The sequence below is a fragment of the Chrysoperla carnea genome, chromosome 2, assembly GCF_905475395.1.
Source record: "Chrysoperla carnea chromosome 2, inChrCarn1.1, whole genome shotgun sequence".
Lineage (NCBI taxonomy): Eukaryota > Metazoa > Arthropoda > Insecta > Neuroptera > Chrysopidae > Chrysoperla > Chrysoperla carnea.
In genome coordinates, this window is record NC_058338.1 from 94,699,032 (window position 1) to 94,723,022 (window position 23,991).

Genomic DNA, 23,991 nt, shown 5'->3' on the forward strand with positions numbered 1-23,991 from the left:
TTTTAGCATGTTTGTACTGGTCATGCAACTTCTTCGCGATTTTATACAAGCTACTACTATTGAAAGGCAAAGATCTTAAATCTTTACCGGCCAATATACTATTAAATCCGTTAAAATAAGTGAACACAATCATCTTGCAAAAATTATGCACAATATTAAATTTCAACTCCGTAGAATGCTCGCATTCTACGAAGTTGAAATTTACGTTCTGAAAAACCGTTTTCCTAATCACTTTTAACAAATGTTTTTTGTTTGGGTCATTTTTCAAAATAAATTTGGCAATATTATACGCCTTAGTCATATTTAATAAAAATCTACTATTTATATAATTAAGCCTAGTAGCAACGGCCCCCCCAAACTCTTTTTCGCGCACAAAATTTAAAAATTCATTTTCCTCCTCCTGCTGCAAAAACACATTATACTTACACTTCTCACACTTTTTTATTTTAATGTTTTTTAAGATGTACCCGCCTACATATGCAATAGCATTTTTTTCTAAATCATTGAAAATATTACTCAAAACTTCACTCTAATAAGAAAAAAAAAAAAACATTAGTAACAAATAAAAGTAATTTTTTGTAACTGTTTTCAGAAAATTTTAAAATCGATAAAAATAACTATTCTAACTATAATTTTTTAGAAACGTAGAAACATAATCAAGTTCTTAAATAAATTTAACAAAAGTTATCAATAATTGTTAATAATCAAAAGTTATTATTTACCTGTAGGATAAATGTTTGCAATGGAATCAGCAAATCCGACCCATCATCTTCACAATTCCCTCCCACAGAATGTTTACTAACTAAGTTAGTGACCAGAAGAGATTTGTAAAACGGTCCAAAAGCATGGCACGATGGATTCGACCACCGACTTCCTCGTTGACGAACTTTACCGAAAAAATTCTCTAAAGGATCTTGGTTCAAAAACCTGGGAACCAACGTCTTTATTCCAAGATCCTTTAATTTATTCGTCAGTAAAATTAAATTTGTCAACGTAAACACCCAATTTTTGAAAGTCGGTGGGCGTGTCATTCGTCTTCCACTCGAGTCGTGGCATTCCATACTTTTGAAAATGGGGATAGCCTCTCTCCAAAACTTTACTTGTAAGCTATCCCCTTCCTTAAGATCAATCTGAGTTTTGAGTTTTTTTCCTCCTTCGTTGAAAGGTCCGCAACCATTGACGCTATCGAACACATCATCCATAAATTTTAAAAAAACTGCCGTTTCTGTAGCGCGCCTCTCCATTTTCGTTTCACCAATAGTGAATTCTGAAAAATAAACCTCATTTAAGCTTTGTTTTATATTTACATTTAATTGGCAATAAAAGTTTTACGCAAACACTTACACACTTTGCTAGTGATGAAATGTAGAAAATCAAATTTTAAAAATTATTGTCCATTTACTGAAGAATTAAGAATATTTGTAAAAATGTGAATCTTTAATAAAATAAACTTTAACTTACCACTTTTGGCCATTAAATTGATTCCTGCCGCAACTGAACGACTAAAAATTTGGGCACAAACAGAAACTTTCATTTTTTTTAAAATTTTTGGATTGACATGATGCTCCGTCAACTTGTGCATGACTCTAAGATCGCCACTTGGAGAGTCCAATGTCCATGCCTTCAGGATATCGTTCCACTTCGCCACTTTTTTTTCACCGTCGATCTGGAATGAAATATTTTTTGTTAACAAATTATTTCTTATACCTTTTAAGAGATGGGGAGTGTCAAAGAGAGGAATTATTGTTGAATCTCCAATTTCAAAAACTTGATGCCTGAGTTCCTCACCTCGGGCCAAATATTTTCCCCGCGTATCCTCTAGTAAACGATGGATCGCGTTGATATTATTTCACCCTTGGTCACAAATAGTACCGACAACATTAAATCCAGCATTTTGAGCAGCCAAAATAATTTCTTTAATGGCCTTTACTATTTGTGGCCCTTTTGCGGCTCCATTCACGAACTGATATAGCACCGGCTGTTTCCAATTTTGGACAATTCCTCTTAACATAAAAACCTGTAATAATGAAAAAAAAGTTTGAGTTAAAATAGATATCATAAAAAAAATTATAATATAAGATTTTTAGAATAAATGAAGAGTTATGGGTACAATGATTAAATCAAATATAAATCGGCATTTTTGTCAACAAATTCGATCTATAAATATATTTTATTATATGAGTGAGTAATAAAAGAGATTAAAATGTGTTACAACATAACCAACCCTTTGTAATTCTAAACAATTCGGTATTATTTGTACTACCAAAAGCAATAAATATTTAATTACGATTCTTTGCTTTTAAGTTTTATTTTTACAAAATATTTTGTTATTACAGTTACCTTTCAAGTAGGCATAATTTTATTACTAAAAGTGATGACGATTTGTTTAGAATTATAATCAAGGGACAATTTATGGTTTACTTAAGTTTATCTGTCCTTCAATTTGTTAAATTCCACACCCATTTAAAAAAAATTATGTTATTATACTTTCCAAAACATAGTTTTTGTAAATTTTGTTATTGTTCCGCAAAAATTTTTATTATATTGTAAAAAAGTGGGCGGGTGATATGAAAGATATTAAAATACGGGTAAATTGTTATCATGATTCTAATTTAAATATTATAACATATTTTATTTTGAAAAACAATAATTTATAATAAAAATGTGTGTTAAAAATTTGTATAACGCGAAAAGTTAAATGTAATGTAAACTGTAATTTTAAATAGCAACTTACTTGTACATGATCCGCAATCTTATCGGTTTGGTGATCCCCAAAATCTTCAAAACCTTCAACGCAATCTTTATGGACATTATACGTCAAATTACGTGATAGACTCATTTCGTCAAAAAGTAAGACGCATGTCCGGTTTGAAGGATCGAGTCTATTCACCATTCGACTAAGTCCATTAAAGATTTCCAAATTAAGTCCTGGTGACACGGGTAAGCGGTTTAAAAATTTCATCAGGGTGACTCTTGACGGAAGCGCAAATATCTTGGATAGCAATCTGTATCCACTTGGGCTCTGTTTAAACAAAGCCAGAGACATAACCTTGTCGTCTGTGGAAAATCGACGCCCCTTCATTTTCTTTTTTGAGCAACTAATCTGACTCAAAAAAAACTTTCTGCAATTCTCGTTCAGAGTTTCTGTAAGTTTGTTGAAACTTGCTTGCGACGAGAATTGTTCTGCTTTTTTTAAGCGAGCTTGAAAATTTAACGACTTGCGAAGCTGGTATGATGCCCGCCGTTGAAATTTTCGTGCTGTAATATACAATCGCTTTTTCTGAGGCGACAATCTAACTTTTGTTAATGAGTCCAAATACTCTGCACCTTAAAAATGAGAATGATCAAATTATTACTATACATATATTTAAATTTAAGTGGCATATGGAAGATTGTATCAAAAAAGAATTATTATCATATAGCCACGACAAATTATTTTAATGGCATAATCTTTTAGTATACCTACTTATAAATTAAATGCGTGTCGAAACGGCATTCATAATAAAGCGATTAATTTTCAAGGTATTTAAATTTTGTTTTATTTATTCATTTCAAAATTTATAGAACTAGAATTTGAGGTTACTATTAAAAAAAATTGTTTGAACTGAAAAAATGCTTACCATGTAGAGACACAGGTGTTCTAGGAGGTGATTTTTCTTGAACCAAACGACTCGGACCAGGAACAGCTAATTCTTTCAAACTACCAGGTTCTTGAACCAATTCATTTGGCCTTGAAACATTCACCTCCAAAGAAGAATACGCCTCTTCCACATCTGCATTTCTCTGGACTTCTGGAAGAGTAAAAATAAATATGATATAAAAAACCATTTTTCGAACACGAAACGTCTCCTTGAATCATAGTTTACTTGATTCGAGTGAAAAAGTCACCTATTTTTTGATTATAAATATAGCTTTACAAATTGAATTCCTTTAAATTTCGTATTCTAATAGTATTTATTCTTCGATTATTTGATAATCAAAAGTTTCATAAATATTTGCAAAAAATAAAAATGGTATTTTATTGAAAATAAAATTTTTAATAACACTCTCGATCTTCTAGATCTAGAGTAAAAAAAAAAATTTTAATAATGAAATTATAAACAGACTGTGTTCTTAAAAACAATTGTCAATTTAAACAAAAATTGAAATAATTGTTTTATTTTAGAAATACCGTTTTGTAATTTACACAAAAATGAATTTAAAAGCTACATATCGAACATATTTAAGTGACGTATAATATTTATTTTTTTTAATGGTACGATCAACTACTTATTATCGATTATTTATTAACAATCAACTATCCTACAAAATAGAACTCGTGTATCAGAAATTGGCATAAAATTAAAATAATTAGATTCAAAAAAATTCAATTTGAGTTTATTTACATTGAGTTGATAGGTATTAGTAAACTTATACAGTTATAAGATTACTTTCAAAATTAAAAAGCGTTCATATAAAGAAAACGTTTTTGTAAAAAATTATATTCTTTTGATCACGATTTATGTTATTTTATATAACTTCATTTGATTATAACTATTTATCTTACCTTTATTAACCGGCAAAGCAGTCTTTTTAAGATTTGTAACATTGTGAAATGTAGCATATTTCATTTCTTCCGGAAAGTGTTTATCGCAAATACGGTAAGATTTTCGTTTTGAAATATCCAAGTCCGGACGTCCAATGAATGTAGCCCAAATCTTAAATCGCTGTGGACAAAAATAATAGTTATCTTTTGCGTTTGTATTGAAACTTCTTAAAAACTACACGTCTTAAAATTATAAGGAACTATGCATTCGACCACTTAATTTAGTGAAATATATTCATACCATTTATAAAAATTTTTGTCATTAAATGATGTACACATTTATTAACAATATTCCAATAATTCACACATTAGATTTTTTAGGTTGGAATTTTGTGTTTTTTTTATTTAATTTATAAAAAAAAACTAAACAATTGTAAGAAATGACATACTTGTTGACTTAATTTAGTAAATATACTCAACTCATGCCATCATTGGAATTTATTATTTAAATAAACATTTATTAACAGTAACATGATACGTCCACATGAGATTTTTAGGTTAGGTTACAATTTTTTGTATTAAATTTATAAAAAACCAAACATTTTAAAATTGTAAGAAATTATGTATTCGTTAAACTTAATTTATAATGAAATATACTCATTTCATGATTGGATATCTTTTTAAAATTCAATAATGTACACATTTAATAACAATAATCTAATATTTCCATATGAGTTTATTAAGTTAAAAATTCAATAAATAATAATTTGAATATGTAGGTACTTACATTATCGCCAGGTAACACATGCATTTTTGTTTCACTCACTTTACTTTCGCATCCAGGTACACCACAATTGACTCCCATTTTTATTTATTAAATATTTTAATAATTCACAAATAATAAATTTAAATGTATCTATCAGTATCTATACAAAAATTATTTTGTAAATAAACATAATGACAGTAGACAAAACTATTTATAGTCGATAACATAGAGTACAACATATATTTTTTCTTTGTTTTTGTTTAAATCAGCGCTACAGGTAGCAGAATCGGAACTAAATTTATCTAAAAAGTTCCCATAATGTAACAAGGATACGAGATTTCAGCGTATGGATAGGAGATAATTAAGTAATTTACAAATAAATATACATTCATACATACAAAATATGCGCGAAAATCATAACCACTACTTGACAATTGGATAAAAATATTTTCAAAAAAATTTGTTTTTCTCTTTAGAGGAAGATTATGATATTGGAAGAAAAATCGCCCAAATTCCCTCTCAATTTTGCCGCTTCTTACTTTACATATCGTGCTTATAACTAATTTGTCCTGCTGAACGCATCCTGACAAGTTAGTAAAAGTGAAGGTATTACGATTTTTAAATGAAAAACAACAGTATTATTTAATAAAAATGTTTAAAGAAGTATTTAAACAATTAAAATCAAAGAAAAATCCACCAAATTTGTGTGGAGTTTATAATTTTAATTCAGAACGAAGTATTTTTAACAAGGTAAAAATGAATAACACATTTTTATTTCAACAAATTGTTTAAATTATAATTATTTGAAGGTTAGACCATATGCAGTAAAACCAAATTTATTAAATACGAAAAATAATAAATTTAAATATTTTGGATTAAAACCTCCAGAAACATGGAATGTTTATGAAATTATTGAAAAACCAGGTACTAATAATATCACATACTATATTTAGAGACAACAATTCCAGTAAGAATGAACCTTAAGGTATTTCGGATGATAATTTACCACCAAAAAATTACATTTTAACATTTTTAACCTAATAGAGGCTCGCTTCGCTCGCCTGAATATAAAAAGTTACATGAATATTCCCTATTCTCAATATTAATAAACTTGAAAAATTTCAATTTTTTTTTTCATTTGTCTCAAGTCTTTTTAAGCGAGCGTACGTGTTTGAAAATTTGATGAGACCCTCGCGGATTTCTCGAGACAATTGAGAAATTGGATATGTGGCTCGCAGGTTGTAATTCTTGTCATGAGAATAAAGAATTGATGTCTGTCGGCACAAGAGTTATTTGCAAACCAGAACATTAATTATCGTGCATACGAAATTGGTCGCGAAATGATGACTAGATTCATACGAGCGGATCCTTGTCATTTAAACGGAAGGATAAAGTGCTCTCTTTATCGGCAGTAAATATCAGCATTATAATCAACGAGTCACCAGTTCGGATCAATCCATTGTTGCTTTACCAAAGAATGTACAAAGCGAAAAATTCCGAGACTGACCTGAAACATTTTCTGTCATACGAGCTCGCTCCGTTCCCATTGTCTTGGTTGACCGAAGAAGGAATGCGAAAAGGAACAAAGCCGCTGTTACACAATGCCTTAGAACCTTTGACAGAAAATTTACAACCTGCGAGCCACATGTCCAATTTCTCAATGTCGCAATTGTCTCGAGAAATCCGCGAGGTTCTAATCAATTTTTCAAACACTTACGCTCGCTTAAAAAGACTCGAGACAAGTGAAAAAATAATAAATTTTTTCGAAGTTTTTTCGATTGATATCTCAATAACGATGGACGATAGGTCAAAAATGTAAAGGATCTTTATTGTAGATCGTGAAAAAAAACAAAAAAAAAAGCATTGCATAAAAATTTTCGTATCTCAACGAAGAACCGAATTATGAAAAAACTAAATTTAACCCTTTTTTCAAGATGGCGGAAAATCCACAAAGAAATTTCGGTCGACAATTCGAAGTTAAGCTTTTCTACGCCTTCTCCACGTAATATCAAAAATTTAGCTTGTTAGGTTCATATGCTTATCTACACCGTTTTTTCCGACGTAATGACTGGATGTATTTTCGATTGGATTTTGAATTAATTAATTATTTTCTTATTCCAGCTAAGTTCATTTTTGCTGGAATTAATTATTCTATTTAGTATAAAATTATATACTAAGAGAAAATTGTTTTTTAGGTTTAATATTTGTGAAAAATCCATTTACAAGTTTAGGACAACGTTATTGGATTTGTAGATGTATGACGGATTATACAAAGAAACCACAAAAATCAAATTTGGATTCTATAATTGAAAATGATGATGAATTCAATAACATATTCGAATCCGATTTATTACAAAAATTACGTTGGATTACCTTGGGATATCATCATAATTGGGATACAAAAGTTGGTAAATAAAATTGGAATAAATATAATGTGTGTAATCGAGGTATTAAAACAGAAAAATTACCAAAAGTTCGGCAAATTTAAAAGTACACCTCTGATTTTTATGAGGCCGTATGCAAAAAGTGTTTTTAAATTTACGCGTGTAAAGCGCTTACAAGTTCATAATAGCCAATCGTGCGAAAAATTAAGGAAATCGAAAAATTGGGAAAATTTCGTCTTTTTTCAGATTTTGGCGATTATAATCCAAAAGGATTAGGGTGTCTTTTTTAAGTTGACATATACTTGAAACTCGATAAATAAATTTAATCAAGGGAAATGTTTCAAACGAATAATGTTAGTTATAAAGGCACACGTCTTATACCGGCATCGAATTCTATCTAAGTTTTCAGGTTCAATTAAAACTTAATCTGATTCATAACTGACAAACATTAGATGAACGCTTTAAATTTTAAAGAGGTTCTTTTTAAATACGCAAACATTTTTTTGTAAACCGAATAGTTTTGACAGAAATTGATAGAAAAAAATCTAGCTGTTTGCGTGTTCGCTCGTATTTGAAAATTTATTGTATATATTGGAAAATTTTGTTTAAAAAGTGTCTAGATTTCGCAGAAATAATTATACAAAATAACAATTTTGATACGAAAAACAATTTTGGGTAAAACTTTTCAATCCTAAACTGTAGGGTTTGCGGAAAAATGTTTAGAACAAAAAATGTTACTTTTTTAATTAATAACAACTTTCAGTAGATTGGAGATACGATGGAATAGAGTGAGCTTTTCATGGAGCTTGAAAAGCTAGATTAAGTTTAATGCCTGCGTAAGATGTTTGAAGAATTTTTATCGATAAAAATGTTTTTTCGAATTTCAAGCATATGTCAACTTAAAAAAGAGACACCTTGTATATCAATTAAATTTAAATAAGCTAAATTTAAATAAGTAAAAAGCTAAATTAAATTTTAATTTTTGATAGATTTACGATGATAAAAATAAAGATGTATTTCCAAGCGATTTAAGTGAAATGTGTGAATATGTAGCAGATATGTTAAATTTTGATAATTTTAAATCAGAAGCAGCGATTATTAATTATTATCATATGGATTCTACATTATCAGGGCATACGGATCATTCTGAACATAATTTAAATGCACCATTATTTTCATTTAGGTACGTAAATAGAGTTTTATTGATTCATAGATGTTTATACATTACATCTAGATTGCTTTTAAAAGTTTACGGTCTTTGTGATAAAAAGAACTGTATTCGTTGTGTGCGTAGTCATGGTAGGGACAATAAAATCGATGCCAGCGCTTTAAGTGAAAAATTTTGGAGTTAAAGGGGGCTGTTATGACTAATTTGCAATTCTTTACATGTTAATATAATAGAAATGTCAAATTAAAATTATTGAAAAACACTAAGTAATTAAACTTAATGCATTAAAAATTGTGAAAATAAGAAATCAAATTGAACAAATATTATTTTTCAAATGTAAATTATCATAATTATTTATTTAAATTTGTGAGACAAGAATATTAAATTTTAAATGTAAGTAATTTTAGTCACAAGTTTGTAATTAAATCTTAAAAATATTGATTAGTCCAGCCAACAAGTTCAAATTTGTGAAATATAAAGACAAGGGTCGTAAAAATACGCGTGTATCCGAATCCAACGAGCTATCACAGGTATTTTTACAAGCCTTATCTCTACATTTCAACAAATTGAACTTGTTGACTAGACTAATATAAATTATACTACATAATTCGTATAACAAACAAAGCATCTATTGTCTGCAACTGACAATGACATAACGTTCACAGCACTCTTTACAACACTTAAGGAGTAAACTCCAGTCGTGCTTCGGAGCTGATACACGCAATTTTTTTTCTCTTAACTTAGGGAACTATAAGATCCTTTGAATAAAGTTTAAAAAAAATAGATGTTAACCTGTGATCCTCGATACATTTATACTTCCTTAGTTCATAGTTTTTATACCTTGATATATTTCATACTAAGTTTAGTCCCAAGTTTGTAACGCTTAAAAATATTAATGCTACGAACAAAATTTTAATATAGGTGTTCATAAATTTACTTAAAGAGTCCATTTTCGATTGTCTGTCCGTCTGTCTATTAACACGAGAATTCAAAAACAAAAAGAGATATCAGGGATATAAAAAGTGAGTTCGAGTTCGTAAATGAGCAACATAGATCAATTGGGTTTTGGGTCTGTAGGACCCATATTTTAAACCGTTAGAGATAAAAACAAAAGTTTAAATGTATAAAATGTTCCTTATAAAAAAATAAACAACTTTTTTTTGAAACATCTTTTCGTAAACATCACTGTTTACCCGTGAGGGCGTAAATTGGTAAGAAATATTATACAGTGTGTTCATTTCAAAAGTATCCATCCTTAATAATTCTTGACCTGGCGTGATTATTGTTTTGTGTGAAAAATGGTACCTAGAGAATTTTAGGTTTTACCCCTTCGCTCCTTACCAGCCCAACTTTGAAATTTCAAAAAGCACTCCCTACCTTGTGATATTTCATTAGAATGGGTATAAAATTCTCTATTGAACCATGTTAAAGAAAATGTACTCGATCGATTAGTTCTTAAGGTAGAAGGTATGAATTCCATCTTCTGTGTAGTCTATCTTAAGGTACAATCGATCGATTTCATTTTTCATCATGGTTGAATAGAGAATTTTATGCCCTTTCAAATGATATATAACTAGGTAAGGGATACCATAAGTTGGGGTAAATGAGCAACATAGGTCAATTGGATCTTGGGCTCGTAGGACCCCTCTTCTAAACCGTTAGAAACAGAACAAAAGTTACAGTGTACAAAATATTCCTTATAAAAAAGTAAACAACTTTTGTTTGAAACATTTTTTTTATAAACATCACTGTTTAGCCGTTAGGGCGCAAATTGTATAGTATGTATTATATGGGAATATCAGTTATGTATGTGTGACATGTATAGGTATATGTGTAATGTGATAGAGTAATCTCAATACTGTCTATACTAGTGTGATCAAATTAACTTTTTGAATAATTTAATTCTGAGTTCGGAGAAAAAAATTGAATTTAGTAGATCATTATGATACAAATTGAGGAAACTAAAATCTAACATTTTTTGATGGTCGGAAGGGGTAAAAAAAAAATGGTAAAGTGGCCTAATCCGGTCTTTCGCGTCAGACACCGTCGGATTGAGTTAAAAATAAAAAAGTGTTTAATAAGCTTAGGCGCCGTAAAAAGGCGAAAAGAATGAGCTGCGAATGAACCCGATTGGTCCATCGATGTCCCCACAAATTGCAAAAAACCATCGATTTTGCTCGAAATTTCAAAACTTCATAGCTCTTGTTGTTTTAAAGATTCAAAGCTGAGATTTAAATGGATTGTAGCTTTTGTACCCATGAAGTATCACACACAATTTCAGCAAGATCGAATGTATACTTTTTGCAAACCGCAGCTGAATGCAAAAAACAGGACTTTTGTAAAATGGCCCTAAAAAAGTTGTGGTGCAATAACGCGCTATTTTTTTTACGCGAGCATATGCTTCAATAGTTAAAGTAATACCTACTAAAGTGCCAACCTCTTATCTTTAGTAAAAGTTACTAAAATATTAATTTTAAATTACTATTATTTTAAATTATGACATTAAAAATAGGATGGGAGTAATGTGAGCAATTATTAAGAGACAGAAGTTATGTGACATTGTAGTATGATGCATATGCATTAAAAATTGTGATGCACTTCAAACGATGCACTTACTATATTGAACAAAAGTTCAATATAGTAAGTGTATCACAATATTAAATGCATATGCATCATACTATAATGTCACATATAATAATTGCTCACATTACTCCCATCCTATTTTTAATGTCATAATTTAAAATAATAGTAATTTAAAATTAATATTTTAGTAACTTTTACTAAAGATAAGAGGTTGGCACTTTAGTAGGTATTACTTTAACTATTGAAGCATATGCTCGCGTAAAAAAAATAGCGCGTTATTGCACCACAACTTTTTTAGGGCCATTTTACAAAAGTCCTGTTTTTTGCATTCAGCTGCGGTTTGCAAAAAGTATACATTCGATCTTGCTGAAATTGTGTGTGATACTTCATGGGTACAAAAGCTACAATCCATTTAAATCTCAGCTTTGAATCTTTAAAACAACAAGAGCTATGAAGTTTTGAAATTTCGAGCAAAATCGATGGTTTTTTGCAATTTGTGGGGACATCGATGGACCAATCGGGTTCATTCGCAGCTCATTCTTTTCGCCTTTTTACGGCGCCTAAGCTTATTAAACACTTTTTTATTTTTAACTCAATCCGACGGTGTCTGACGCGAAAGACCGGATTAGGCCACTTTACCATTTTTTTTGGACCCCTTCCGACCATCAAAAAATGTTAGATTTTAGTTTCCTCAATTTGTATCATAATGATCTACTAAATTCAATTTTTTTCTCCGAACTCAGAATTATCTAAAAATTGACGCCATTTTTTTTTTATTTGATCACACTATACATGATATTTCAACAATTAACTCAGTCAATTGTTTGTTTTCACTTTTTGTTTTGTTACAGTTTTGGTCAAACAGCAGTATTTATGGTTGGTGGTTTAACAAAAGATGATGAACCGTTAGCGATTTTTTTAAATAGTGGTGATATTGTTATTATGACAAATGAAACAAGATTATGTTATCATGCGGTACCATGCATCCTAAAAACAACAAATGAAACATGGAATTGTATTGACGATGAAGAGGAAGCGGCGGCGAACAAAGAAGAGGCGAACGAAGAAGAATTCGATCAAATTCAAAGAAATTCAAATATCGATTTAATAAATAAATGTAAAAATGCAACATTTTTTAAACCATTTCATAAATATTTACAAACATCACGAATTAATATCAATATTCGACAAGTTTATTAATTGTTAATTGTTGGTCTAGGGCCAGATGTTGTATTTGACAATTATTCCAGCATGGCTGTTGACTGTTGTCGAGGTTGTGTTAAAGAAATTTTTCTCTACTCAAATTTTCGTAGGATTTCGCTTTAACGAGACTCAAGAAATTTTATATTGAACGGTTAATTTAAAATTAGTGGGAAAAAGACGATAATTGAATGAAAAATATACCAAAAAAAACATTTTGTCCGATAGCTTCCGTCGGAAATTAGCAACAAAAGATGTCGAATAAATAGGCGCTTCGTTCTTTTTGAATGTCGGATAATAATAATACATAAGAGGGGTATCGTAAGTGAATCTCTAGCGCCTAGACTAAGGAGGGTCGTTTATGCTCTCCTTGAGAACAATTTGTCCCCGAAGGTGAGACATCTACGGGAGAGAGATGATATTTAAAGATAATTTCGTGGAAGGGAAAGTAAATTAACATAACCTTAGCACAATACTGTCTCAAATTTCCAGTTTTTGTGAATAGGGAATATTCATGAAATTTAAATTTGGTTCAAATATTTTTCTTCCGCAACTTTAATGACTGGACATTTCAACTAAACCATTATTTTAGTAATTAATATCTTTTTAATTACTTAAAATTAATTAATAAAAGTACAAATTCAGTGAGGGCATTTAAAAATTTCTATAACGGAAATTCAAATCTGTATACGGACGTGACATCATAGTACGGGCTTGTCAAATTTGTTGATATTTCATTGAGTTATATCATTATACGGCTTTTTATTAGAAAACTTAATACATAATAACGAGTATAAATTCTGTGTTGTAGATTCATGTTTTAAAAGTGTAAATTATACAATTAATAGATACGTCATCAACAGAGAACGCCAAAAAACTGCGTTTATATATCTCAAAATTATAATGTATTTTAAATATTTGTTTACACTTAAATACAGCATTTTTAAGCAGTATTTATATTTTTTACTTTGTTATAACGGTGTAAACAATGAATTAAAAATGTAAAAAAAAATACATGAATATTCCCTATTATATGTCAAATTCTATGCATGGTCCTAGAGATGTTATTGATCAAAGAATGTTTTATAATCAATCATGAATCAAAATTTAATACTTCAGTAAACGAGGAGAAAAAAAGACGAAATCTCGAAAACTTTCCGAGTTATTGGCGATTGAAATTCGGAGTATTCAAATAACTAGATATTTTTTGAAAAGTATATCGTACACTTTTTTAAGTACTATCACTCGTTAAAAAAACGTCAATTTTTTTTAGTTATTTGACGTTAAATACTCCGAATTTCAATCGCCAATAACTCGGAAAATATTGACTCTTCGAAATATGCTTAAATTGACACTTTTTGCTAAGAACTCACCATTTGCTTAGAAAGTTTGATTACCACCCCCTAGGCATAAGCACCTTTCGGCATCATATAACTTTTGCTTCTTTGGGTCTTATCTACTTACCGTCAAATTTTCAAGTCGATTGGAGTTATAGGAAAATTGTCTAGTCTGGATCATCTACAATTCATTTGAAAGCTTGTACTTTTTATTTTTTTTGTATACAAAGGTCGAACATTTTTTATTACCCCACAACGTTTTTTGTCGAGAGTTGGGCGGAAGACAGAAAATATCTTTTATTAAGAATTTTGAAAGCGTACACTTGGCGCAAAAATTATTTTCTAAGAAATCCAAAATATATTTTTACACAAATTCTCGTAAGATCTTTTTTTGACCAAGTTGACTCTATATTCGATAAAGTAATGCATGTACGCTTTGAAAGTTCTTAGTAAATGATAAGGTAATCACTTTTTCGAAATCAAATGATTGAGAGAAAGTTCTTTTTTTCTAACCAAGAATCGGTCGTTTTCGCTTTTAATTTGGTTATAATATTCTTTGAAATTTATTTTATTTATTGTTTTTAAATAATAATTTTAATATATTTAATATTTTGTTTTTTATTTCTTTCCTAGTAAATAATAAAAATACATAAAAACAAGTGAAAACAAACAATTGACTGAGTTAATTGTTGAAATACCCTGCATAGAAAATGTTGAATGACAGTGCTTGCATTGTTTCTTTATAAATTAGAAGAGTTTAAAAAACCAAAACAATTATAGCGGCCGGAAGGCAACAATTTATTTGGTTTTTGAAAATTTTCGAAATTATTTTCTAAAATTTTTTGTTTTTGTTTTACAAGACCAGTAAAGCTACCTGCAAATTTTCAACTCTATGTTATAATATTATTGCAAAAATCTAAACAATTTATTTGCGAACTGTGTTTGTAAAAATACGGAAATATGTACTTCGAGAATTAAAAACAACAAGATTTTGATTCTCTGGTTGCACCGTTATATCTTTTATAGCAAGAATGTGAAGCCGTAAGGAAATGAGTTTCCCCAAAACATTATCGCATATTTTGTGGCATTCAGAAAAATAAGTGAGTGTTTAATAGCTTCCTAAATACATCTTGTTAAAAGCTCATTAACATTCTGCAGATGCAATAATGATTTTCCATAGCTAGTGGAAACTTCTTCGCCTTTTTTCAGAAGTTGATATTTACTGCCTCACCAGGATGTTTTAAGTGACCTCGATTTATTGCATCTGTGTATTCAAAGCTTGCATTTGATAAAGGTATTGGAGAATTAACTGCTCTTTCACATACTTCGCAATCAAGGAGGACGAAAAAATACAGCCCAACCACAAAGATAATACAGTCCGTATTTTTTAATTTCTGTTAATTCACAATTATCAGATATTTCGATGATATATTGGGTTTCATTAACTAAACAATGAAACTATTTAATTTTTGACGCAGAAATTTGAATATATTATTATCCTCTACTAGGTTAAAATGTAACTTTTTGGTGGTAAACTTTACAAAAAAAATACAAAAGATTTAGACATGATATGAAATGTGATGTAGTTCCACATTTATGACTAGATATCAATCATTATTTTTAGAAAAAATTATATGAACAATATTTTTTATTTATTACATGTATGTATATATCTAAATATATGCAGAGACAGTGGCACCATCTGTGAGCTACATCTAATACTAATATATAATTGGCTACTTTTAATATTAATTTTAATTGAGATTCTGTAGATTCTTTCAAGTATTAAAAAAAGTCATAATGAAAATACAAAAAACGTGATAACAAAATATAAACAATTAATTTTTGAAGTTCTATAGTAGAATAACTAAAAAAAATTAAGTGATATTAATAGAAGTAATGAAAAAAATTTAATTATAGTTATTACTAGATAAAAGTATAACTTTGTAATGGCTCGCGAATGGTATCATATAAAATAGATATTTCTAAAATAAAATTATACTTCAATTATTGACAAATATTTTTAATTTAATTGTTCCTCAACAAACGTTAATTTCTTTAAAACATCAGGTTGTAAACCAGGATTCATGTTATTATCCGCTGTGAAAATATTCAATTCATTTTTTATTTTAATCTTTAATTAATTTGATTTGTAAATCAAACCAACGACGATGACATACATTACATACTTCAAAATTCAAATTCTTTTGGGCAATCTCAAAATTTTCTGCATACATTTTAAAATTAATATCATCTCGATAAAGATATGATTCTCCTTGATCTTGTTTTCGTCGTTTCCGATCATCACCCATTAATGATCGATTACGATCACCCTCTTTACGACCCGTCAACGTACGACGTCGTGTCATTTTATTGCTTTAATAGCAATTAATAAATAACTTTAAAATTATAATAACTATAATTAAAATTTTTTCATTACTTGTATTAATATCACTTAGACTTTTAAGTTATTCTACTGTAGAACTGCAAAAATTAATTGTTTATGTTTTGTTATCACGTTTTTTGTATTTTTCATTATGAAGTTTTTAATACTTGAAAGAATCTACAGATGGCCACTCAATAAAAATTAATATTAAATGGAGTCAATTATATATTAGTATTAGATGTAGCTCATAGATGGTGCCACGGTCTCTGCATATATATTGAGATATACATTGTAATAAATAAAAAATACTGTTGTTTTTTATTATTTATTATTCATATAATTTTTTCTAAAAATAATGATTGATAACACATCTAGACATAAATATCGAACTACAACATTTCATTTCTTGTCTAAATTTTTTGTATTTTTTTTGTAAAGTTTACCATTAAAAAGTTACATTTTAATCTAGTTTTTAATCCAATTATCTTAATTTATAGTATCTCTGAATGCAACCAATATTGACCATAAAAAAATAATCTAAAAATAAAAATGGTATCTCTCTTACGTCAAATTTATTGTAAACACAACAGTTGTAAAATTGTGTAAATAAAATTTATTTGTCGATTTATTTACCAAGAAAGAAAACATGGAACGTGAAAAACAATTAAACACAGAATTTATTATTAAAGATGAAATATTTGAAGTTAAAGAAGAAATATTAGAAGAACCTGTTGAAATTAAACAAGAAGAAATTCATTACAATGACCAAATCACAGAAAATGAAAATATTAAATTTGAACAAAATTTAAAAACAGAACTAATAATTCAAAACGAAATTTTTAATGAAAATGATTTTGAACAAAAACATTTTTCATGTCAAATTTGTGAGGAAAAGTTTACTCTTCAACAAAATTTAATTAAGCATGAGCTCATTCACACTGGAAAAAAAACTTTTTCATGTAAAATTTGTGATAAAACTTTTGTTAGAAAGTTTGGTTTACTTCAACATAAACGAATCCATACCGGAGAAAAACCATTTACATGTGAAGTTTGTGATAAGAATTTTACCCAGAAAAACGATTTAATTATACATAAACGAATTCATACGGGAGAAAAATCATTCACATGTGAAATTTGCAACAAAAAATTTGGTCATCCTAGCAATGTAGTTGTTCATAAACGAATTCATACCGGAGAAAAACCGTATTCATGTGAAGCTTGCGAAAAAACATTTACTCAGAAAAGTAGTTTAACTAGACATCAACGATTTCATATTGGAGAAAAACCATTTACATGTGAAATTTGTGATAAGAATTTTACACAGAAAAGTGATTTAATTACACATAAACGGACGCATACTGGTGAAAAACCTTTTCCATGTGATTTTTGTGAGAAAACATTTAATTTACAAGGTGATTTAAATCGGCATAAACGAATTCATACCGGAGAAAGACCTTTCACATGTGAAATTTGTAATAAAACATTTTCGAGGCAAAGTCATTTAAATAATCATAGACTTATTCATTCCAGAGTAAAATCGAAACAAAAGTAGAAAAACGAAATTTCTTAAAACGTGGCTTACCATTGTGAGCTAACTGAAGCTAACTGAACATGAAGTGTGTGTATGCGTTCGACATTCAGTTCACCTACAAGCGAGTGTTCTGTCTCTATAAAACCATATTATTAGTTTTTAATTTAAAAGATCTTTTATTACTCTAGCAAGTTTTTTTTTCTGTCCTACCCTTATCTTCTTTATTCCATTATCAAATTCCATGATTCACCCCCTCATTTTCAAGCTTATTATGTCTAGGTTTGACGAAAAATATACTCCTGGTCTAAAAATGTACCGCTTAGGTAAAAACACGCTAGACAAATATTTTGAACGAAAAAATATCATCAATTTAAATAATTAGTTAATTAGGCAAACATATTAGTTTTTACAGATGCTCTCCTAATACTCTAGACATATAATTACTATTTTTAATACATGTTCTCCTAATATTAATTTAAGGATTTTTGACTTTTATCACCAGCACTTTTCTTTGAAATTTGTTGTTTGTTGTTTTTAGTCACGGGTTACAGTAAATACGGGAATGAATTCCCCACGGGGCGAGCTAGTATAACAATATTAGTATAGATTAAATCTATGTAGGGTGTTTCCGGGGTCGTTGATTACAAATCCAAGCTCTAAAAAAAGGAAAAATGCAATATGGAGGCCGGAAAATGCGGTTTTTTTCTGAAAATAGCCATTCTTAAAAATAACTCTCTTTTCTTAAAATCGAATATTGCATTTTTAGTTTTCCAAGAACTTTTATTTCGAAAACTAAGCGCCTAGAGAAAAAATTACAACAAAGTATTCTTGTAATAGACAATAAGCTTACTATTCAAGATAAGAACCTTATTATATAAGATAATAAGGTTCTTATCTTGAATATTTCAGAAAAATCTTAATAAAAGATCAAGTATTGGAGAAATGGTATTAGAATGGGGATTTATAAAATTATTTAACGAAGCTGAAGAAAAGCAAAACTTGAGGTATTTTAATCAGTTGGCTCATTATAAGCAAGGAGCAAAATACTTGCCTCATATGGAGCTTGAATGGAGGAGAGAATTGGCTGGGTTCCGGTTAGGCAGCTGGAAATATAAACATAGGTGGGATAGAGATGGCAACAGAATTAGTGTAATATGTGAGGTGTGTGTGGAGAGTGAAGAGCATTAATTGTATGAATGTATTGGGCTAAGTGAAACAAAGGTGAAATTATGTATATGTGAGTGTGAAAGTGATATGCCGAATGAGAAGAAAAAGCAAATAGAGTTAGCTAAATATTTAAGAAAAATTAGACTACTGTGGAATGAGAAGGTGTAAAATACCAGATTTACGTTGAATTATATTATAATTTGTTTATTTATTTATTTTTTTGCTCTTTTTTGTATTTCAATGTCAAAAAAATGCTCGGTTTAAAACATTCTAAGTGTTACTATTATAACATAACATATGATGAGTACGCTTAGAATGTTCTGTGGCATTTTTTTTTGACAGTGAGTATACGTACAGTCTGAGAATTTTTATTGTTAAGTTTTTCTTTATTGTTAGGATTAGTTTTGTTTTTGTTTTTGTAATGTTACATTCAAAATGTTTATAGAATTGATAAGTGAATTTGTGTAGATTTAATAACCCAAAGGGTACATCAATTAATAAATTAATAATAATAATGAGATCTATTTTGACGATTATACTCGGGGGTTTTTGGGGTCTCTGATCACTATTCCGAAATCAGAATTTCGATATAATTTCCCCCTCTTGGGTTAATTTACCTCGCTGGTCGAAAATTGCAATATTCTGTAAACATTCAACAATTAAATGGATAAAAAAAGAATACTCAGGAATTTTTCGGGTCACTTATCACGATTCCGAAGTTAGAATGGGGATAAACTTCAGCTTTCTTGAGATTTTTCGCCTTTCGTTGACCTAACACTGTACTTTTCTGTAAATATTCAATTTGGACTAGCGGGGTGGATTACCCCAGAAGGGGGGAGTATATCGAAATTCTGACTTCAGAATAGTGATCAGCGGCCCCGAAAACCACTCAAGTGTACGTTTCTGGCTCATTTTGTTGCATATTTTCATTGTTTTGAAATTTTCAAAAATCACTTCAAAAATGGATTATAATAATGGGCTTTTTTGGCTCTTAGCAGTGGCCAAACTTTCTAGCGGCAAGAAGTTAGATGTAGATTTTGATATATATGGACCTTCCTGAACATTTAAAAAAAAAAACTGGCCCGATAGGTTAAGGTACATAAAAATTCTTCATTTTATCCTTTTTTTTATCTAAAATGATTCGTCTAAACAGAGACTGTATTAAAATTAAAATCGATGGAGATTGCTGGTGCACGCATGTTTCGTTCTACTCCCTACTCGTTTTATTTGAATTCTTATATACGAACACAATAAATAAAATAATGGATGGTAAGAATTATTTTTAAAATAATAATTGTTTATTTAAATAATCTTTATTTTAATGATAGTAAAGATATTTGAAGGTGACAAATGAAAAATTACTTTTAGAATTGTGGATCAAAGAAGAGGTCAATGATGAAATATTATTTGAGGTGGATTCAAAAAATGATGGAATTAAAATTGAACAAGAATTACAATCAGAATTAGTAATAAAAAATGAGAGTTATGATGGAATGCTTGAAGAAACTTTAACTGATTCAAATCATCAAGAAAAACATAAACGAACACGGGAAAAAGTATTTTCATGCGATGTTTGCGAGAAAAAATTTATTTGTGAACAAAGTTTAGTTGCACATAAACGATATCATACGGGACAACAATTTTCATGTGATGTTTGTGATAAAAAATATAACTATGAACACACTTTAGATGCCCATAAACGATTTCATACGGGAGAAAAACTATTTTCATGTGATGTTTGTGAGAAAAAATTTAACTACCAACAGCGTTTAGTTACACATAAACGATTACATACTGGAGAAAAACCATTTTCATGTGATATTTGTAATAACAAGTTTAATCGAAAAGATGGTTTAGTTCAACATAAACGAACACATACGGGAGAAAAATCATTTTCATGTGATATGTGTGAGAAAAAATTTAATAGAAAAAATGATTTAGTTCAACATAATCGAACACATACAGGGGAAAAACCATTTTCATGCGATGTTTGTGATAAAAATTTTAGGTAATAGTTCAGTTTAGGCACTTTTCTTAAAAAATCATCCTAGAACATCGGGAAAAAAAAAATTTCAAGCAATTTTTTACGTAGATTACGAATAAGTTGGTGGAGATAGTGAAAAACTTACAGGTTTTCTTTAATTAAGTAAAATATGCTCAATTTTCTTGGTCAGTACAAGTTATATTTTGAGCCTGAAACCCTAAAAATACTATTAATCCACGATACTCATTCTAAGATTAACATCAAATCATAGAGTGAACGCAAAGACAAAAAAAGCGTGCTAACTCGACCCCATTAAAGGCATGGCCAACCCGTAGTTCGTAGGGTAAATTCAATCACAGGGTGAACGCAAGGGTCAAAAAAGGGGCAAATTGTTGCGTTCACCCTGTCAGCCACAGGTTGGCCATGCCTTTAAAGGGGTCCAGTTGGCATGAGCCCGCGAGTTTTTTGGCCCTTGCGTTCACCCTGTGATCTGCGAGTTAGCCATGTCTTTATTGGGGTAGATTTAGCACGGGCCTGCAGGTTTTTTAGTCCTTCCGTGCACTCTGTGATTTACGGGTTGGCCAAGTCTTTAATGGGGTCGAGTTAGCACGGGTCTGTGAGTTTTTTGATCCTTGAGTTCACCCTGTAATTGAATTCTCCCTGTGACCTACGAGTTGGCCATTCCTTTAATGGGGTTGACGTAGCATGAGTTTACAGAGCTTTTGAGTTCACTCTATGATTTGATGTTAATCATGCTCTTAACCAGATTGATTTTTATAAAAAGTGCCTAAACTGAACATTTTATTTTTTATTTTTAGTGTCCAACATGCTTTAGTTCGACATAAACGATTACATACCGGAGAAAAACCATTTTCATGTGGTGTTTGTGGGAAAAAATTTAGCATTCAACATAATTTAGTTGTACATACACGATTACATAGTGGAGAAAAATCATTTATATGTGAAGTTTGTGAAAAAAATTTTGCCACTAAACGCGAATTATTTGTACATAAACGAACACATACAGGGGAAAAACCATTTTCATGTGATGTTTGTGAAAAAAAATTTAGTGCCCAACAAAATTTGATTGTTCATAAACGATTACATAGTGGAGAAAAACCATTCGCTTGTGATATTTGTGAAAAAAAATATACTAATAAAAGCGAATTATTTATACACAAACGAACACATACTGGTAAGGAACCATTTTCATGTGATATTTGTGAGAAAAAATTTAACTACCAACAAAGTTTAGTTCGACATAAACGAACACATACGGGAGAAAAACCATTTTCATGTGATGTTTGTGAGGAAAAATTTCGATACCAACATATTTTAGTTAAACATAAACGATTACATGTTGGGGTAGAAACCATTTTCATGTAAAGTTTGTGAGGAAGAATTTAACTACAAACATATTTTATGATTATAAACATAAATATATTGTTATTTTAATAAACAAATAAATATTTTCTTTGTGTTTAACGAACTTAGTTTTTTTTTTCAACAGTTATTTCGATTATTCAACCATCCCCAGGCAACAAGTGGGATGAAATTTATAAATAAGTGCCTTATAGGTGACTCACAATGGAAAAAAATCATTTTCAATGTAATACTAGCTTTTACCCGCGACTACGCCCGCGTTTTTCTCCGTAAATAACTGGCAAGATTAAAAAGTGAATAAAATAATATGGAATTTTATTGTTTTGCCTTAATGGTGACATAAAAATGGAAGAGGCCATAAATTGTATCTTTCATACCAAATAAATAATCAGTTTTCAATTTTTTTTAATACCGCATGTATGTATGAAATATACAAAGTATATTAAGTTTAGTCCCAAGTTTGTAACGCTTAAAAATAATGATGCTAGGAAAAAAATATTAGTTAAAAAATATAATAATAATTATCTATTTACACCACGCCTTCTGTGATAGTTGTTTCAAAAATCATTTATATTATATTGTCATGTTATTTAAGCTAAATTATGAAGAAAAATAAAACCAAACAAAAATATTTCTCTCTAAAACAAAGAAATTTAGGTGAGGGAAAAGTGTCCCATCAAAAATAAAAATAAAAACTTTCTCATGTTTCATTGTTTTAAAATTTATTAAATTCTCTCAAACTATTATCATATAGAAACAAAAAATTGTAATTGTGTTTCATTTTTAGATTCTTTAATTCCTTTGTATTCGTCGTCACAGTTGTCTTTTTTATGTTCAATTTATCCCATTTTGGATTATTAAACAATATTCAAACAATAATTTATTTCGTTGAACTGCGAAATTTTTTATGAAAACAAACAATTGACTGAGTTAATTGTTGAAATACCATGCATAGTCAGTGTTGATTTCTTTATCACATTACACATACAAACATGTGACACATACATAACTGATAATCAAGTATAGTACATATTATAAAGTTTCCGCCTAATTGGCGCCCTCACGGGTAAACAGTGATATTTACAAGAAAATGTTTCATACAAAAGTTGTTTAATTTTTGATAAGGAACATTTTTTACATTTGAACTTTTGTTCTATCTCTAACGGTTTACAAGATGGGTCCTTCGGACCCAAAACCCAATTGACCTATGATGCTCATTTACGAACTTGACCTCACTTTTTACGTCCTGAGTACGCTGTAAGAATTTCAGCTCGATATCTTTTTTCGTTTTTGAGTTATCGTGTCCACAGACGGACGGACGGACGGACAACCGGAAATAGACTAATTAGGTGGTTTTATGAACACCTATGACAAAATTTTTTTCCCAGCATCATTATTTTTAAGCGTTACAAACTTTTGACTAAACTTAATATACTATGTATATTTCATATATACATGGTATAATTATTGTTATTTGATTGGATGGTGTCCAAAAACGGGGTGACAGTATATATTGAACTGTATTCCGTTTTAACCAGTAACTATTATTGATAACTGGGAGTTGCAACTCGCCAAAT

The 23,991-nt window shown here is 29.5% G+C and overlaps 4 protein-coding genes across 6 annotated transcripts; 3 read left to right on the forward strand and 1 right to left on the reverse strand.

Moving 5' to 3' along the window:
• Positions 1-283: 283 nt before the first annotated feature.
• LOC123291772 lies at positions 284-5,436 on the reverse strand. 3 transcript variants are annotated; one of them, XM_044872188.1, is made up of 9 exons: positions 5,313-5,436; positions 4,547-4,706; positions 3,621-3,791; positions 2,735-3,327; positions 1,789-2,017; positions 1,462-1,666; positions 1,345-1,401; positions 723-1,267; positions 284-529 (listed from the first exon to the last, which is right to left on the reverse strand). In XM_044872188.1, the coding sequence occupies exons 1-5, from the start codon at positions 5,388-5,390 to the stop codon at positions 1,850-1,852; spliced, it is 1,170 nt and encodes a 389-aa protein (XP_044728123.1). In that variant the 5' UTR covers positions 5,391-5,436; the 3' UTR covers positions 284-529; positions 723-1,267; positions 1,345-1,401; positions 1,462-1,666; positions 1,789-1,849. The 3 variants fall into 3 exon arrangements, with proteins under 3 accessions (XP_044728123.1, XP_044728122.1, XP_044728124.1); XM_044872187.1 differs by having other exon boundaries at positions 1,462-2,017; XM_044872189.1 differs by lacking the exon at positions 5,313-5,436 and adding an exon at positions 4,827-4,859 and having other exon boundaries at positions 1,462-2,017.
• A 506-nt stretch (positions 5,437-5,942) lies between these two features.
• LOC123293065 (nucleic acid dioxygenase ALKBH1) lies at positions 5,943-12,868 on the forward strand. Its single transcript, XM_044873781.1, has 5 exons — positions 5,943-6,002; positions 6,161-6,215; positions 7,487-7,695; positions 8,665-8,858; positions 12,278-12,868. Exons 1-5 carry the CDS (start codon positions 5,943-5,945, stop codon positions 12,624-12,626), a joined length of 867 nt encoding a protein of 288 aa, XP_044729716.1. The 3' UTR covers positions 12,627-12,868.
• Positions 12,869-17,229: 4,361 nt separating this feature from the next.
• Positions 17,230-18,044, forward strand: LOC123293067 (gastrula zinc finger protein XlCGF71.1-like; the record flags this gene model as incomplete). Its single annotated transcript, XM_044873782.1, has 1 exon — positions 17,230-18,044. A coding segment is annotated over one exon (672 nt), but the record flags the coding sequence as incomplete, so codon positions are not given.
• A 2,079-nt stretch (positions 18,045-20,123) lies between these two features.
• LOC123293068 (gastrula zinc finger protein XlCGF52.1-like) lies at positions 20,124-22,417 on the forward strand. Its single transcript, XM_044873783.1, has 4 exons — positions 20,124-20,142; positions 20,201-20,316; positions 20,416-21,055; positions 21,850-22,417. The coding sequence occupies exons 2-4, from the start codon at positions 20,310-20,312 to the stop codon at positions 22,415-22,417; spliced, it is 1,215 nt and encodes a 404-aa protein (XP_044729718.1). The 5' UTR covers positions 20,124-20,142; positions 20,201-20,309.
• Positions 22,418-23,991: the final 1,574 nt, after the last annotated feature.